At 41.0% G+C, this 12,542-nt stretch overlaps 1 protein-coding gene across 3 annotated transcripts in view; it reads right to left on the bottom strand.

The window, feature by feature from the left end:
- Positions 1-12,542, bottom strand: part of trappc9 (trafficking protein particle complex subunit 9) — a 212,131-nt gene that overhangs the window by 97,050 nt on the left and 102,539 nt on the right. For all 3 annotated transcript variants that reach the window (XM_044138231.1, XM_044138229.1, XM_044138230.1), the window contains one exon: positions 9,053-9,195. In XM_044138231.1, the coding sequence (XP_043994166.1) occupies positions 9,053-9,195 (143 nt within the window). The remainder of the gene's footprint in view (positions 1-9,052; positions 9,196-12,542) is intronic.

A 12,542-nucleotide genomic window follows, 5' to 3' on the forward strand; every position in this document is an offset into this window, starting at 1 on the left:
TTTTATTATTATTAATTTTTTTGCGGGGGTTGTCAGAAATCTTTGAAAACTGTCAGAATTTTGAAAGAAAAATCTGAAATCTTTTGTAGGGAAAATCTAAACGAATAGAAACAACCAGGATGTTATGTTCAAGATGTTAAGACACAGTGCTATTTCCCATCAGGAAGTTCACAAAATGCAGTTTAAAACCTTCAGCTGATCCCAAACGCTGCAGCAGGAGTTTTGATGAAAATGAAAACGATAAATCTTATTTCTTCTATGTTAGCCTCCCTTCATTAGCTCCTTGTTAAATCCACAAAAACCTATAAGATTCAGCTTCTCACATATAAAGCCAGATCTTTTAGTTACCAGGTTTCTCTCACCAGGAACCAGTTTAATTTGTGAAGCAGACACCTCATCTAATTTTCACACTCTGCTTAAAAATATCCTTTTTAATAAAGCTTATAGTTAAAACAACAGAACATCGTTTCCTAATTGTTGGATGTGAGGGGAGTAAAGAGAGGATTGCACTCTGAAAACTGTTAACAGAAAATGTCCAACACATATTTTAAGAATAGTGCTGCAGAGTCTCATTTCTCTGTTTCACTGATGTCAGCTTGGAACAGGAAAGCTGACATTTGACCACCTCAATAAGTGAATTAGCAAAACAAAGTAGGCTATTGCCATCACTCAGTTTGTGATCGGCAACATGGGCAACCCATTTCGCTCTACACACAGAACTTAAGTGTGAGAACGTCAAAGTTAAAGTAGGGTTTTATATTTGTTCCCTACATGTTCCGTTTGCTGCCTGTGAAGGGTTCTGACCAGCTGTGTAGTCCAAGAGCTATATTGTCTGATAAATACAATATCAACAATATCAAATACGATATCTTTGATCAACAGTGGAGTTGATCATAGACAGTTTTTCAAATCAGCCTCTCTGTGCCTTTCTCCCAATAATGGTCGGCTGCTTTAGTCTTTGCCCACGGCTCAGGCTCCGTCTGAAGTTCTCGATTTCAACGAACGTTTGAGGCTTTTTCTCATTAGTTAGACCTTCCTCACCATTGGCCGCTCACAGCGGGAACTTTTCGGAGAGATGTTTGCTCTCACCCCTCAGTGTTGGGAAAAGGAAGAGAGCTAAAAAGCTACACTGCAGAGACAGCACTGCATTTTTTCTCCCTTCCTATGTTAAATGGTAAACACCTTTATGCTAACACGCACACTAAATATCACACGCTGTGATGATTCTGCAAAAATAATGCAGCCAACAAGACATTTTAAAACCTTTATCATTTTATACTGTAAAGGTAATGATGTTTTAATCATATAAAATGCAAAAAAAAAAAAAAAAATGAAAAAATAAAAATCACTACCATAATGTGGGGCAACCTGTGATGTAGCGTTACAGAGGAGAAGCTACATATAGAGAGTAACGGTCCTCAATGCCGTCCTCCACAGTTCAATTAATGACCTTGGAAGCTTTGCTGCATTTTTTCTCCCTACTTACTTTGCCCAAGGTCACTAAAGTTATGAAATCTAAAAAAAAAATCTTTAATATGATCAAATTGTTCTTTTTTTCACAGAGAAGGAAAAAAAACTAAATTGTGAGTGCTGCTAAAATAGCATGACCAACAGATTATTAAACTTATAGTCTTGTAAGCTACAACTGTCCTTTATTATTCTGATTTCAATACATTTGACCCATAATAACTGGAATATTGACCAACATATTGGATGCATATTGATGATTTTAATTATGGCGCCATAATTAAAATGGTAACAACTGCTTTGTTGCTAAAATGTTGGTTTGTTGGTTGATTGATTGATCCATGGTCTTCCTTATGTCTGCTGTTAGGGTTCAGCCCAGTTCGCTGTATAGGTTTGCTAATAGGAGTGGTCAGATGGGGCCAGTGGAAATTTTAGGATGGCACACCAAAGTGAACGTCCAAGTAGTAACTGTGCATTGATTTTTTAAAATTAGTAATAATGTTTGTATCTATTTGGTTTTACATATATGTCTTCAATCAAGGTTTTTATGGTTTGTAATAACTGAAAATGGTTCAAAGGGGGAGGGGGCTTCTCTTCGGGTGGGAACAGTCGATTGGACAGTAATCGTGGGGAGCGCCACTGGTACAAACAGTAAAGAAGACAACCATATCTAAATACAAATAAAGGTACTAAGATACGTTTACTCATATTAAAGCTAAGGTTTGGTCCAAATGAATAACTTTGAGTCATGCATTTATAGCAAACAGCCAAAAGGGAGAAAAAAGCACCATGTGGACCACACTGCAGATCTAAGTTAACTCTAGTTGTTTGGCATTTTATTTTGTACTTCATGAAAGGACTTTAAACCATGACCTTTATTAAGGTATTTAAATAATTTTTTTTGACAAAAAATAATTATTGATGGTTTTAAAACAGTTTTATAAACCGTCAAAACTAGGCGTGCAATGATTTATCGGCCAGCCAATTTATCGGTGCCAATTTCCTTAACTTTGGGAAATCGGTGATCGGCAGATTTTTACATATGAAGCCAATCTTATCTAGCTTGGCAAAGGTCTAAGAATCAACCACTGCTCTCTTTTGCTCTCTGGTCAGAAAGGTTTGACAGACAAATCGGCCCTCCAAGTTATGTCTCCACGTTTACAATTAACAACAGTGATGTCACTGTCAAGTTAACAACTTTATTGCTATAGTAAGCATCATTTCAAACTAAAAAAATTGATATTGGCCAAAATCGGAATCAGCAGGTTAAGCTTTTTAGAAGATCGGTAATTGGCCAGAAAACTGCAATCGCTGCACCCGTATTTACAACATATTTCAACGCTGTTAACTGGCCCAAAGCAAGTCAAAAATAAGCTCCAGTGTCAATATTAAAGTGATCAGGAAACTAAAAAGCAGCAGCTGGGGAAAGGTGGAGTGAAATCAAATGTTTCCTTCGTCCGTTGATCTCTTTCCTAACAAGCTCCTAAACCTCGGGGTGGATGGTGGTTTTAGCATGCACAAACCACAAACCTCTAATAAACTGCTTCAGCAATTAAAAGAGCATATTATTAAAGGGCTGCACGCGTTTTCTGAGCCGTCTTGTTGACTTTGTCGAAAGGCCTGATTAACGGGCGAGAACGGGGCGAGCTGCTAATTTGTTGTCTGGGCAGTTTAGTGGAGGCAATCAATCAGAGCGCAAAGTTAGGAAACAGGGCATCATTACTCATGCGTCGAGTTCCCGAGATAAACTGAAGGAGCAGACAGACAAACTGGACCTGGGCATTGCGGACTGCACTTTTTTGATAAGGGTGTTAAATTAAAAAGGCCTTAATAAGGTTAAATTAGGCTGAAAGGGAGTGAAGTTCAGAGCTGCAACAGGGAGGCCAGAGATGAAAGCTCACTGCGCCGTTCGAGTCGGTATTAACCGAATTATGGCACTGAATCATTTTGATAAGTATTCTATCTGGCTACAAAGCGAAGCAGAGATCTAAGCTAACTAAATAATTCAAAACCGCCAATAGCGCTTCACATTATTTGTCTCCATTATGGCCTGAACTTTTACATTACTTTCTGATAACGGAGAGAGGCGGAGAAGGAGCCAAATTGTCCCCAGCGTTTTCAGCAGAACACATATTGAAGCAGATCTTATGATCGTTCAGTGCAATAGCAAATCATCCGTCAATGATATATCAGTACAATGAAGCTCTGAATATTAGACACTATGTCCCGTTTAGGTATAATCTATCATTCAATAGCTAATATATTCAATAGCTAATCGAACACAATTCTGATTGTGCTCTGGGCCTGCACAGTAAATCGATGGAAATCAATCAGACTGTGCTGTCAGAACTGGGTGGACATTAGCTTCAGGATGCCATTGTTAAAGGGCCATCAATATCTGACGCACCTCTTAAGTTTCTAAAAATAGCCGTGTCGATGAGTCCCAGGCCCAAGCCTCAATCAATTCTGCAAAACATGGTCGATAAGTGCTGATTTTGCAACCCGACCACGGCACAATAACACATCAATGTATTCCCGACGCACAAAATGCTTTAGGCTTAATCAGCAGCAGAGGATTTAGGGTACTGCCAATGACGGGGACATTTTTATCCTCCGAAGCCAAAGCTGGACGGATCATTATGCATCTTTGTGTAACGTCAACGATGGAGCCGTAAGGCTAAGCAAACTGTAAACATTGATCTAAAACTAAAACAAAGGAAATGATAGACAACATTCTGTAACGTATAGCTACATAATGTCTGCTACTCAAAAAGCACCAACACACTATTTGTAAAATCTAAATGATCAAAATTCATTGACAAAGTGAAACTACCATCAAACAAAACCATATATGAACTAACGGAAACAATTCAAAAGTTGCTTGAGACTAGGGAGCAAATTTTAAAAATTATGGAGGGAAACCACAGTTAAAAATATGCAAATTCAAAAAACCTTGTGACTCAGTGAAACTGTGGAATATTAAGTTGGACAATGAAAATAGAATAGATACTATATTGATGGGTTAACTATTAAATACAGGTTTAGTTGTTATATGTATACATTATACATGTAATAAATATGAAATTATGTAGGTGGTTAGGGAATTTTACTTACCTACACCCACTCAGCTGAATTTGTTGGTCAACAATAAAACACTGAAGCAGAAAAAATGAAACATTTACTAGAGAAACCCGATGTCATCTTTTCTACTTAAAACCTGGAACAGTTCCAACTTGAAAGCCACTGATGCGAATTAAACTGGTCGTTTATCCCTTCATCCCTTAATTCTGTAGTACTCAGTGTAGCATTCAATGATCAGCCGAGCGATATAAAAACTGAAGAAGCACCGAGATCGTTGCATATAAAATGTTGCTGCTGCAATTCACGTTCGATGTTTTTACGCCGGCACCTGTGTTCAGTGCTGCAAATGCCTCTGTAATTGGTTTAGAGCCGGATGCATAAAGCGCTCTGTAATTGCAAAAACAGATTGCGGGGATGCAGGGGGAAAAGATTAAGACTGGATTTTGCCTTTGCAGCTGATGCACATACATTTTTTTTTCGTTCAGATGTTTCCGTCATACACAGGCCGGCCGGCCGGCTGAGGGGAGGCGGGAATACGTAAAACAAAAAAAAAACCCAAAAAAACCACAAGGACAGCCTGCTCACCCAAAGCAAAGGCGCTGTTGAACTGAAATAAACCAAAGTAACTATTAGTAGAAAAGTTACAGAGCAAAAGTTTTGAGTTATCGCTAAATAAACAAGACGATGGGGCTTTCAAGCAAAGGGCACAATCTGGATTAATAACAACCTGCACAGTAAATCTGTTTGTGGTGTTGCACTTTGATAGCAACATTTAATCTTGGATTTTCATCTCGAGGCCGATACTGGGGCAACATTTGAAACGCACTGCTTTCAGCTGGAATTAAACAGGGGGAAATAGGAGAGACCATTACTACTCAGCTATGCACAAATAGTTAGTCAAACTGGAAAAAAAAAAAAAAAAAAAAGACTTTCTTGCAAATGTTCTCATTGTTTTCTGGCTGTAACAACATCACAAATTGGGATTAGCATGAAAGGAACTGTGGCCAAGTCAACTAGCAATCTATAATAAGTAGGGATGCAGGACATTGGGTTTTTTGGTCGATATCCGATGTGGTGATATACTGCAACTCATTTGGCCGATAACCGATACCGATATTTATCCAAGGCTTGTAGAATGGACCATTGGTGAGGTTTTTTTTTCTCAGTTGAGTTCAGTTCACTTTTTTTTGTAAATTATCAACATCAAACATAGGAAATGAAAACCATAATAATAAACTCACACATTACCAAAAAAGGAATAGGCTGAAGCCAAAACGTATAGTTGCCAACCCTGCTCACCTACTTAGCCTACCATCATAAAAGATACCTTCTGTCCATATAGATGTACATAAATAAGTACTCTGCAGTTATTCGCTCTCACTCCCCCCTTTGGGCACCATAAACTCATTGTAATGGTTGTAATGGAGGTTCTTGAGATGGTTAATGAGGTTCAAAGTGTTGCAGAACTTTGTTGTTGTTCCTCCTCACATCACTGATGCAGAGCAGTGATTGCAAATAGTAGTTCTTCTACTACAGGGGTGTCAAAGTCAAATGGACGGAGGGCCAAATAAAAAATTTAGCTACAAGCCGAGGGCCGGACTGATCGAATGTTCATTGAAATTTTTTTAAATGACGCATATAGTCTAGTGCAGCGGACCGCCCAAGCTTCACGTAAATTTCCTGCGGACGGGGCGGCGTTGTGAGGAGGATCGAATGGGTGCGCCAGAGGATCAAGGGAGCGGGTGCGTGCGTGCGCGTTGTGAGGATTGAACGTGCGATGCGAGGGATCGGCGAAGTGCGGCGCGCCAGAGGATCGAACGGGTGCGTGCATCGCATTTTTCAGACGGGGTGCCGGCTTGCTGCGGTCTGCGGGCCGGTTCTAATAATAAATCAAGATCATCCCAGGGGCCGTAGAAAATCTTCTCGCGGGCCGGATGTGGCCCGCGGGCCTTGACTCTGACATATGTGTTCTACTAGTTTCCAACACTTGCAATTGGTCCTGATCTCCCGCCGTGATCAGATTAGGTCAACATCATGTGATGTCATGACGCTGTGCTACAGCCATCATTATCATTGACTTGTCATTCAAAACAACGCCTTTTATATCGGTGAGTTCTTTTGAGGGAATGGCTATTGTCCAATATCACATTTTACAGCTAATATCGGCCGATATTGATACCATGCCAATAATATTGTGCGTCCCTACTAATAAGGATTATATCATCCAAAGCCCAACTATTGCAAACAGTTACATGGGTGCCATTTTCCAACACAAATTCAAGTGAAATTGGATACGAAGGCAACAGCCAGGATAGTTTATCACACAAAATCCCAATGAATTTTGGTGAAGCTTTGGGCTGTAATGTGAAAACATCTAAGCACTAAACATAACCTTGCAAGGTGATGCAGTTAAAATCCCATTTACTTTACAGATCCTTGTCCCTACAGTTGGCTCTCCAGTGCTTTCTGCAGCTACGCCAGAGAAAGAAGTCTGTCTCAAAGCCAAGTACATTCTGAAATGTTGTTTACTGCCACAAATCTTTTGAGAAGTTTGTCCTCATACAGGTCAGTGCATGTCAAGGACCTCTTGCTGTGGGTCTGTAAAGCCCAGCGAGTCACTCTAGTGCCGAGAAAACACAAAGTTTGTTCGACTCGGGAAGAGTTTTGGAAATCTGCAGGTAGTCTGCCCAAATCTCCCCGAAGCCTTTACTTTCAACACGTCTGAAATGTTTTGAGCCGTGGCTGAGCGCCAGCAGATACTGTGTGTCAAAGTAGTAGGCAGAAAATGCCAGGCGAGCAGAGGAGGTGAGGGAGACGCAATGACAGGGGTGACGGTACAGCAGGCTGAGCGGCATAACTATTAGCACCGAGCCAAGACGGATGACTCAAACTTCAGATATTATTTTGCCTAATGGCTCACCTCAAGAGGCCGTTACTCGCCCGTGATCCGTCTCTTTTGCTTGGAGGTTTTTCATAAAGGTCAGAGGGTTTAGAAGATGAGTAAATCCAGGAAAAATACAAGTGTGAACTGATAGGATCTCTACAGCTGCAGAGGGTAAACATTGGATGCTTTAAGGCCATTTTATAGTTTGTAGCGTGAGGTATGCTTTTTGGGACTTATTCTTTTGACATTCCTTCTTACTAATCAGAACAAGAATACAGCACTGACAATATAAAAACAATCTGACGTTGTTTCAAAAACAGATAAGTCTGAGATCATTTTAGATGTAGCGTTTCTGAAACAGGATAGATGCTAATAGATAGAACACAGCCATCCTAAGACTCTCAATTATGTCCAAGTGTCAACCACCTTATCCATACAGTCATGCTCATGTGGAAGAAACTTATTTATGATGTTGAGAAATATACAAAGAAGCACCAAGGTTCAAGAGCCTAGAAGCTGGAACACCAATGAAGTGAAGTGAGTTTGACATTCACTTGGATTAAGAGTCTGTAAACCCAGAAATAAGTTCCTCTTGTAAAACATTAAAGATTAATTGCAATTTACATTTTTGGTGTCTTCATGTGGAAACAAAAAATGCCACGAAGCCGTGAGTCTGTGTCTCCATTACGCATGTAAGTAAGTCTTTGTCAATATTCCACTAATGTTAAAGAAAATAACATTTTGGAATTGTGGTGTTTCCATTAAAAATTAAACCAAATTAAAATCACACGAATAAGCTTATTCAGGCGACAACTCATTAAAAATCATGACAGTGACGGACGCAAACAGTTAAATGAGATTTATTCATAATGTAGTCATGGCGCTAAAATTCATCATCTATCAGAGGAGAAGTTGGTGTTTTATTCAGGTGTTGGAGCAACCAACCTCATATTTGAGATGCATGCAGGGTTTTGGGGAAATTGTAGGCGGAGATTTTACAAAAAAGCTACAGATTCTACACTTTTGAATGATACACAACTTTTAATGAACTGTGTGATGCTGTGGGAACTCTGGTGGAGCCAGCTGTACATTGCAGCAAAGCAAACAAAAACAAACCATCACCCTCCTACCACTTCCTGTTGTCTTCTTCGTCAAGTCATGTTGATCCCATGATTTGTGTGATGAGAGAAAGGGTATTTTCACTGCCGTTTTGTGAAATACATCTATTTTGATATGGCCAAACCCTCAACTCATCCTAGAGCAAAATCTCTTTATGAAAAAACATGAACTTTTTCAAAATTGGCGTATTTCCATTAAGCAAATTTAGTTTTGAACTGAAGTGATTTTTACATTTTTTTTTGCAAACTGAATAGAATTAAAACATTTCTGGAAATAGCAATATGTTAACGCTGCCTCAAATTAGCTCTACTCCTTCTGATAAGTAAATGCCTGCCAGAATTATGCCAGAAACAAAAATCCCAAGTTCATGCTAATGGAGTCGGGTAACACATCGGTGCCATTTACATTCTTCTTTCACAGGCAATCAGAGAGCCTTCCCCTGATTACCTGCGCTTCAGTCATATAGCATAAAAGACAACATGGTTCATGTGTTTGTGTTACCTGGTTGCAGGAAGGGTGCTAACTCTGGTGAAAAACACAGACGGCTCCACGTCCACGTGGATGCCCAGAGACAGCTCCCGGTAGTAGCCCTCCACTTTGCCTGCTCCGCCAGAGTACCTGAAGTTCAGCACCGCCTCCAAAGTCTGCAACAGAGCACAGGAAGGAGAAGGAAGTTACATCAGAGCTGATGGGGAACCGCATGAGAAACTCATTAAAGCAGTGTTTCCCAAAGACTTTCTGGGCCCCACTATGGACTACAAGAAAATCCCCCCCAAAAAAGAAAAAAAAATCTAAAAAATCAACTGGGCACACACATCATTCAACCAGACATAAACCGATACACATATTTTGTTTTCAAACTCCACTGATGTTCATTTCACACCTCAGTTTGCAACAAAAACTACAAACCATTTTACAGTGAAACTCTTTTGTGTAACTGATTTATTTTTTTATTTTTCATTCATCCATACCGCTTCCCGCGGCCCCCCGGCAATGGCACCGCGGCCCCCTATTGGGCGCGCTCCACACTTTGTGAACCACTGCATTAAAGCAACAGGCTGTGGTCACAAGTTGCGCGCAATGTGTTGCTACTCGCAGTTCAACCTGCACAAAGTTTTCTCCACGAGAGGAGTCATCAAGGCGAAAATAATAAATGCACCGCAAGGCTGCTATTGTGCTGCTTAATGAAATGGAAGTATAACGATGGGAAATGGACGATTCGGAATCCTAAAAGCGTTTAAGAGGGAGAGGGGTGGCAGCTGGGTGGCCTAGGTGAGATTGTTCTGGCTGCGTTCCACCGTAATGGGGGAAAAATGGACAAGGGGGAATCACTCAGTGGTACTCCGAGGCGTTTCCATGGAGAGGAGGCAGGGATGGAAGGGGGGGGAATGTCATGAGCAGCCAAGTGGGCGACGTAAGCGGGCGGGTGGGGGGATTAGAAGTTTATGGTGAGGAACACTAGCTGACTCAGGGAAGGAGACCGTCCAATGTTCGGCTTTTCTTCCAGCACGGCGTGTATCATCTCCACGCATACCGCGGATGGAGGCTCTGGCTGTGGCTTCCCACAACACATTTCACCTGTTTCCTGATTGTTTTTACTCTCTATCCGCTTCTTTGTGGGAGGCGGAAGCCAAGGTGAAGCGACTCCGAGCCTGCTGGCTGGGCGAACGGCCGATTACAACGCAATGGACAGAGCAGAGCACTCTGACAGCCACATCACAGAGAAGTTATTATTACTGTCAACCATACAACTCCATTCTAAAAGGGCCTTTATTTGTAAGTGAAAAGCCTTATTTCACATTCTGTGTGTGTGTGTGTTTGTTTTTTAACTTGCTCTGATATTTGAAAGTGCCATCCAGGGACACGCCTGTGATCTTTCCATCAGCACCGAGACGAGGTTGATATTTTTGGCATTTAGTAAAATGTCTCAGAGTATCTCCTATAATGACCTGAATTTTGACACAAAGGCCACAAAGAAGAATTCAATACATTAGAAGATTTGTTACAGTCAACAGGAAACCAGAGATTCCCGTCAGATTTTTCTCTACAATAAAAGAATATATCAAGAAGTTTAATATTGTGTAAGACAGAAATAAAAATGGAATAGGAGGATCTGCAAAAGACAAAGGTACTTAATGGTTAAACTCAAGTGGAATTTGATTTCTGCAACACGCTGCAGGTTCCCTCCTGGACCTGTTGACCCCGTGACCCCACCTAAGACAAATGGAAGACAACACTGATCAACAGACAAAAAAAATTGTCTTAGTTTTTCTCAACTGTTTTAGGGTCATATTGATGAGATGAGTCCAAAAATCACACTGGTTTTACTCAATCAGGTCAACTTTCTGAACTATGGAGCAACATGAGCATCAAAATTCATGACCTGTTCTCACATCTGGATCGGTTTCCTGAGACTCTGGATCAATGAGTGACGAGCAGGAGGACAGAGAAGAGACAGAGAATTTTACACAATGAAGACCTAATGTTCAATCTACATGTTTTTACCTTTATAAGTGTTTATTGTTCAATTTACAGAAATCCAAGTTTGTAACTTTTAATTAAAACCTTTTTTTGGATGAGAAATATTAACAGAAATGAACTGATAAGATCACAAAAATGTGATCAGTTGTAGTCAGAAGATCAGATTTCTCTAAATCAAATTAGAACAAAAACCTGACCTGATTGAGAAAAATGGATGTTATTTTTGGATGCAGCGGCGCAAAATATCTCCTGTTTTTATTATATTGCATACATTCGGTAACCCTGCAAGCAGGCTATGATTAGTGTGTGCACACAGTATCCGATGAGTAACAGCAGCAAGAGAACTTCTTATCTCAGCCACGTCGCTCCCAGAACAGCAGCAGAGCTCCTGATGTCAGAAGCTGGAGGTTCTGCTTTTTTTTTTTAATGCCTTTTGCTACTTTAAACTCCATGAGACACAAGAACACAGACCCTCCTACAAGGCATCAGGATTATAGGAGGGTAGAGGATGTCAGAACCGGTGGGAGATCTTGTTTTTCCAGAAGCAAAATCTCTTCACTCAGGACAAAAAAACAAAAAAACAAAAACAGTTTAAAACATAAATAATACCAACAGAGAAACAATCAAGGAAACCTGCGACTTAACAGCTACTTGCACAACGAGGTTTACTGTCATAAAGTGACAACATGTGCTGTGGGAAACACCAGTGAATCAAAGTTGCTGGCTGCAACGCGAAGTTGAAGACCCAAATTCCCACTCTAAACATTTGCAGATCCTGGAGGGAAGCAGTGGAGTCAGTCTGCGACAGCTGCCCTCCGCGGCGGCGGAGAGACAAACTCACGCTGGGCTGGAGGCAGAATGAAAGCAACAGCGTGTTGATTCCAGCCTCATTTCGACAGACTGGCTTAATTCTCACCGACTGTTAGCAAAAACAAAATCACAAGACGCCTGCTGGATGAGTGCCTTTCCTCTGCAGCGGTGTTTTCTGCTGCTAAGGCTGTTGAACATGTCATATCATAAACGTGGATTCGATTTTTCTTCGGACTCCGCCGGCGCTGTGCGGTTGCCGGTGTGGAAGTGAAAGCTTGAAACGTGTTCCCCCTCGAGGAATCGTCTCGGCAACGCCCTCACATGCCACAGGCGTGCCTGTGTCCTCTGTCGGAGCCGGAGCGGCCCCCGTTTCCGATCCCCTCCACCCACCTCTGTGGCTCCTCCGCCCCTCAGGAGTCTTTTTCAATCACACCCAGCTAAAAATAGCTCCTGCTGTAATGAGCTGGCACTGCTTGGAGTAATCTGGAGGAAAACAGCACCTGACCACACACATCTATTACTCTCACTACAGAAGAAAAGAAAAAAAAAAGTGTGTATGTTGTCGGTTCTTTACAGTGTTAATTCAGTTCATTTAAATACACAGTCTTCTTCAGATGACTAGCTTCCCAAAACTGCCTCTGGTGATTCATTAATCACCAATGGATGTTTGGTACACATGTGAGTTTTGCAGCATTATAGG

This window comes from Gambusia affinis, linkage group LG14 (genome assembly GCF_019740435.1).
Source record: "Gambusia affinis linkage group LG14, SWU_Gaff_1.0, whole genome shotgun sequence".
Taxonomy (NCBI): Eukaryota; Metazoa; Chordata; class Actinopteri; order Cyprinodontiformes; family Poeciliidae; genus Gambusia; species Gambusia affinis.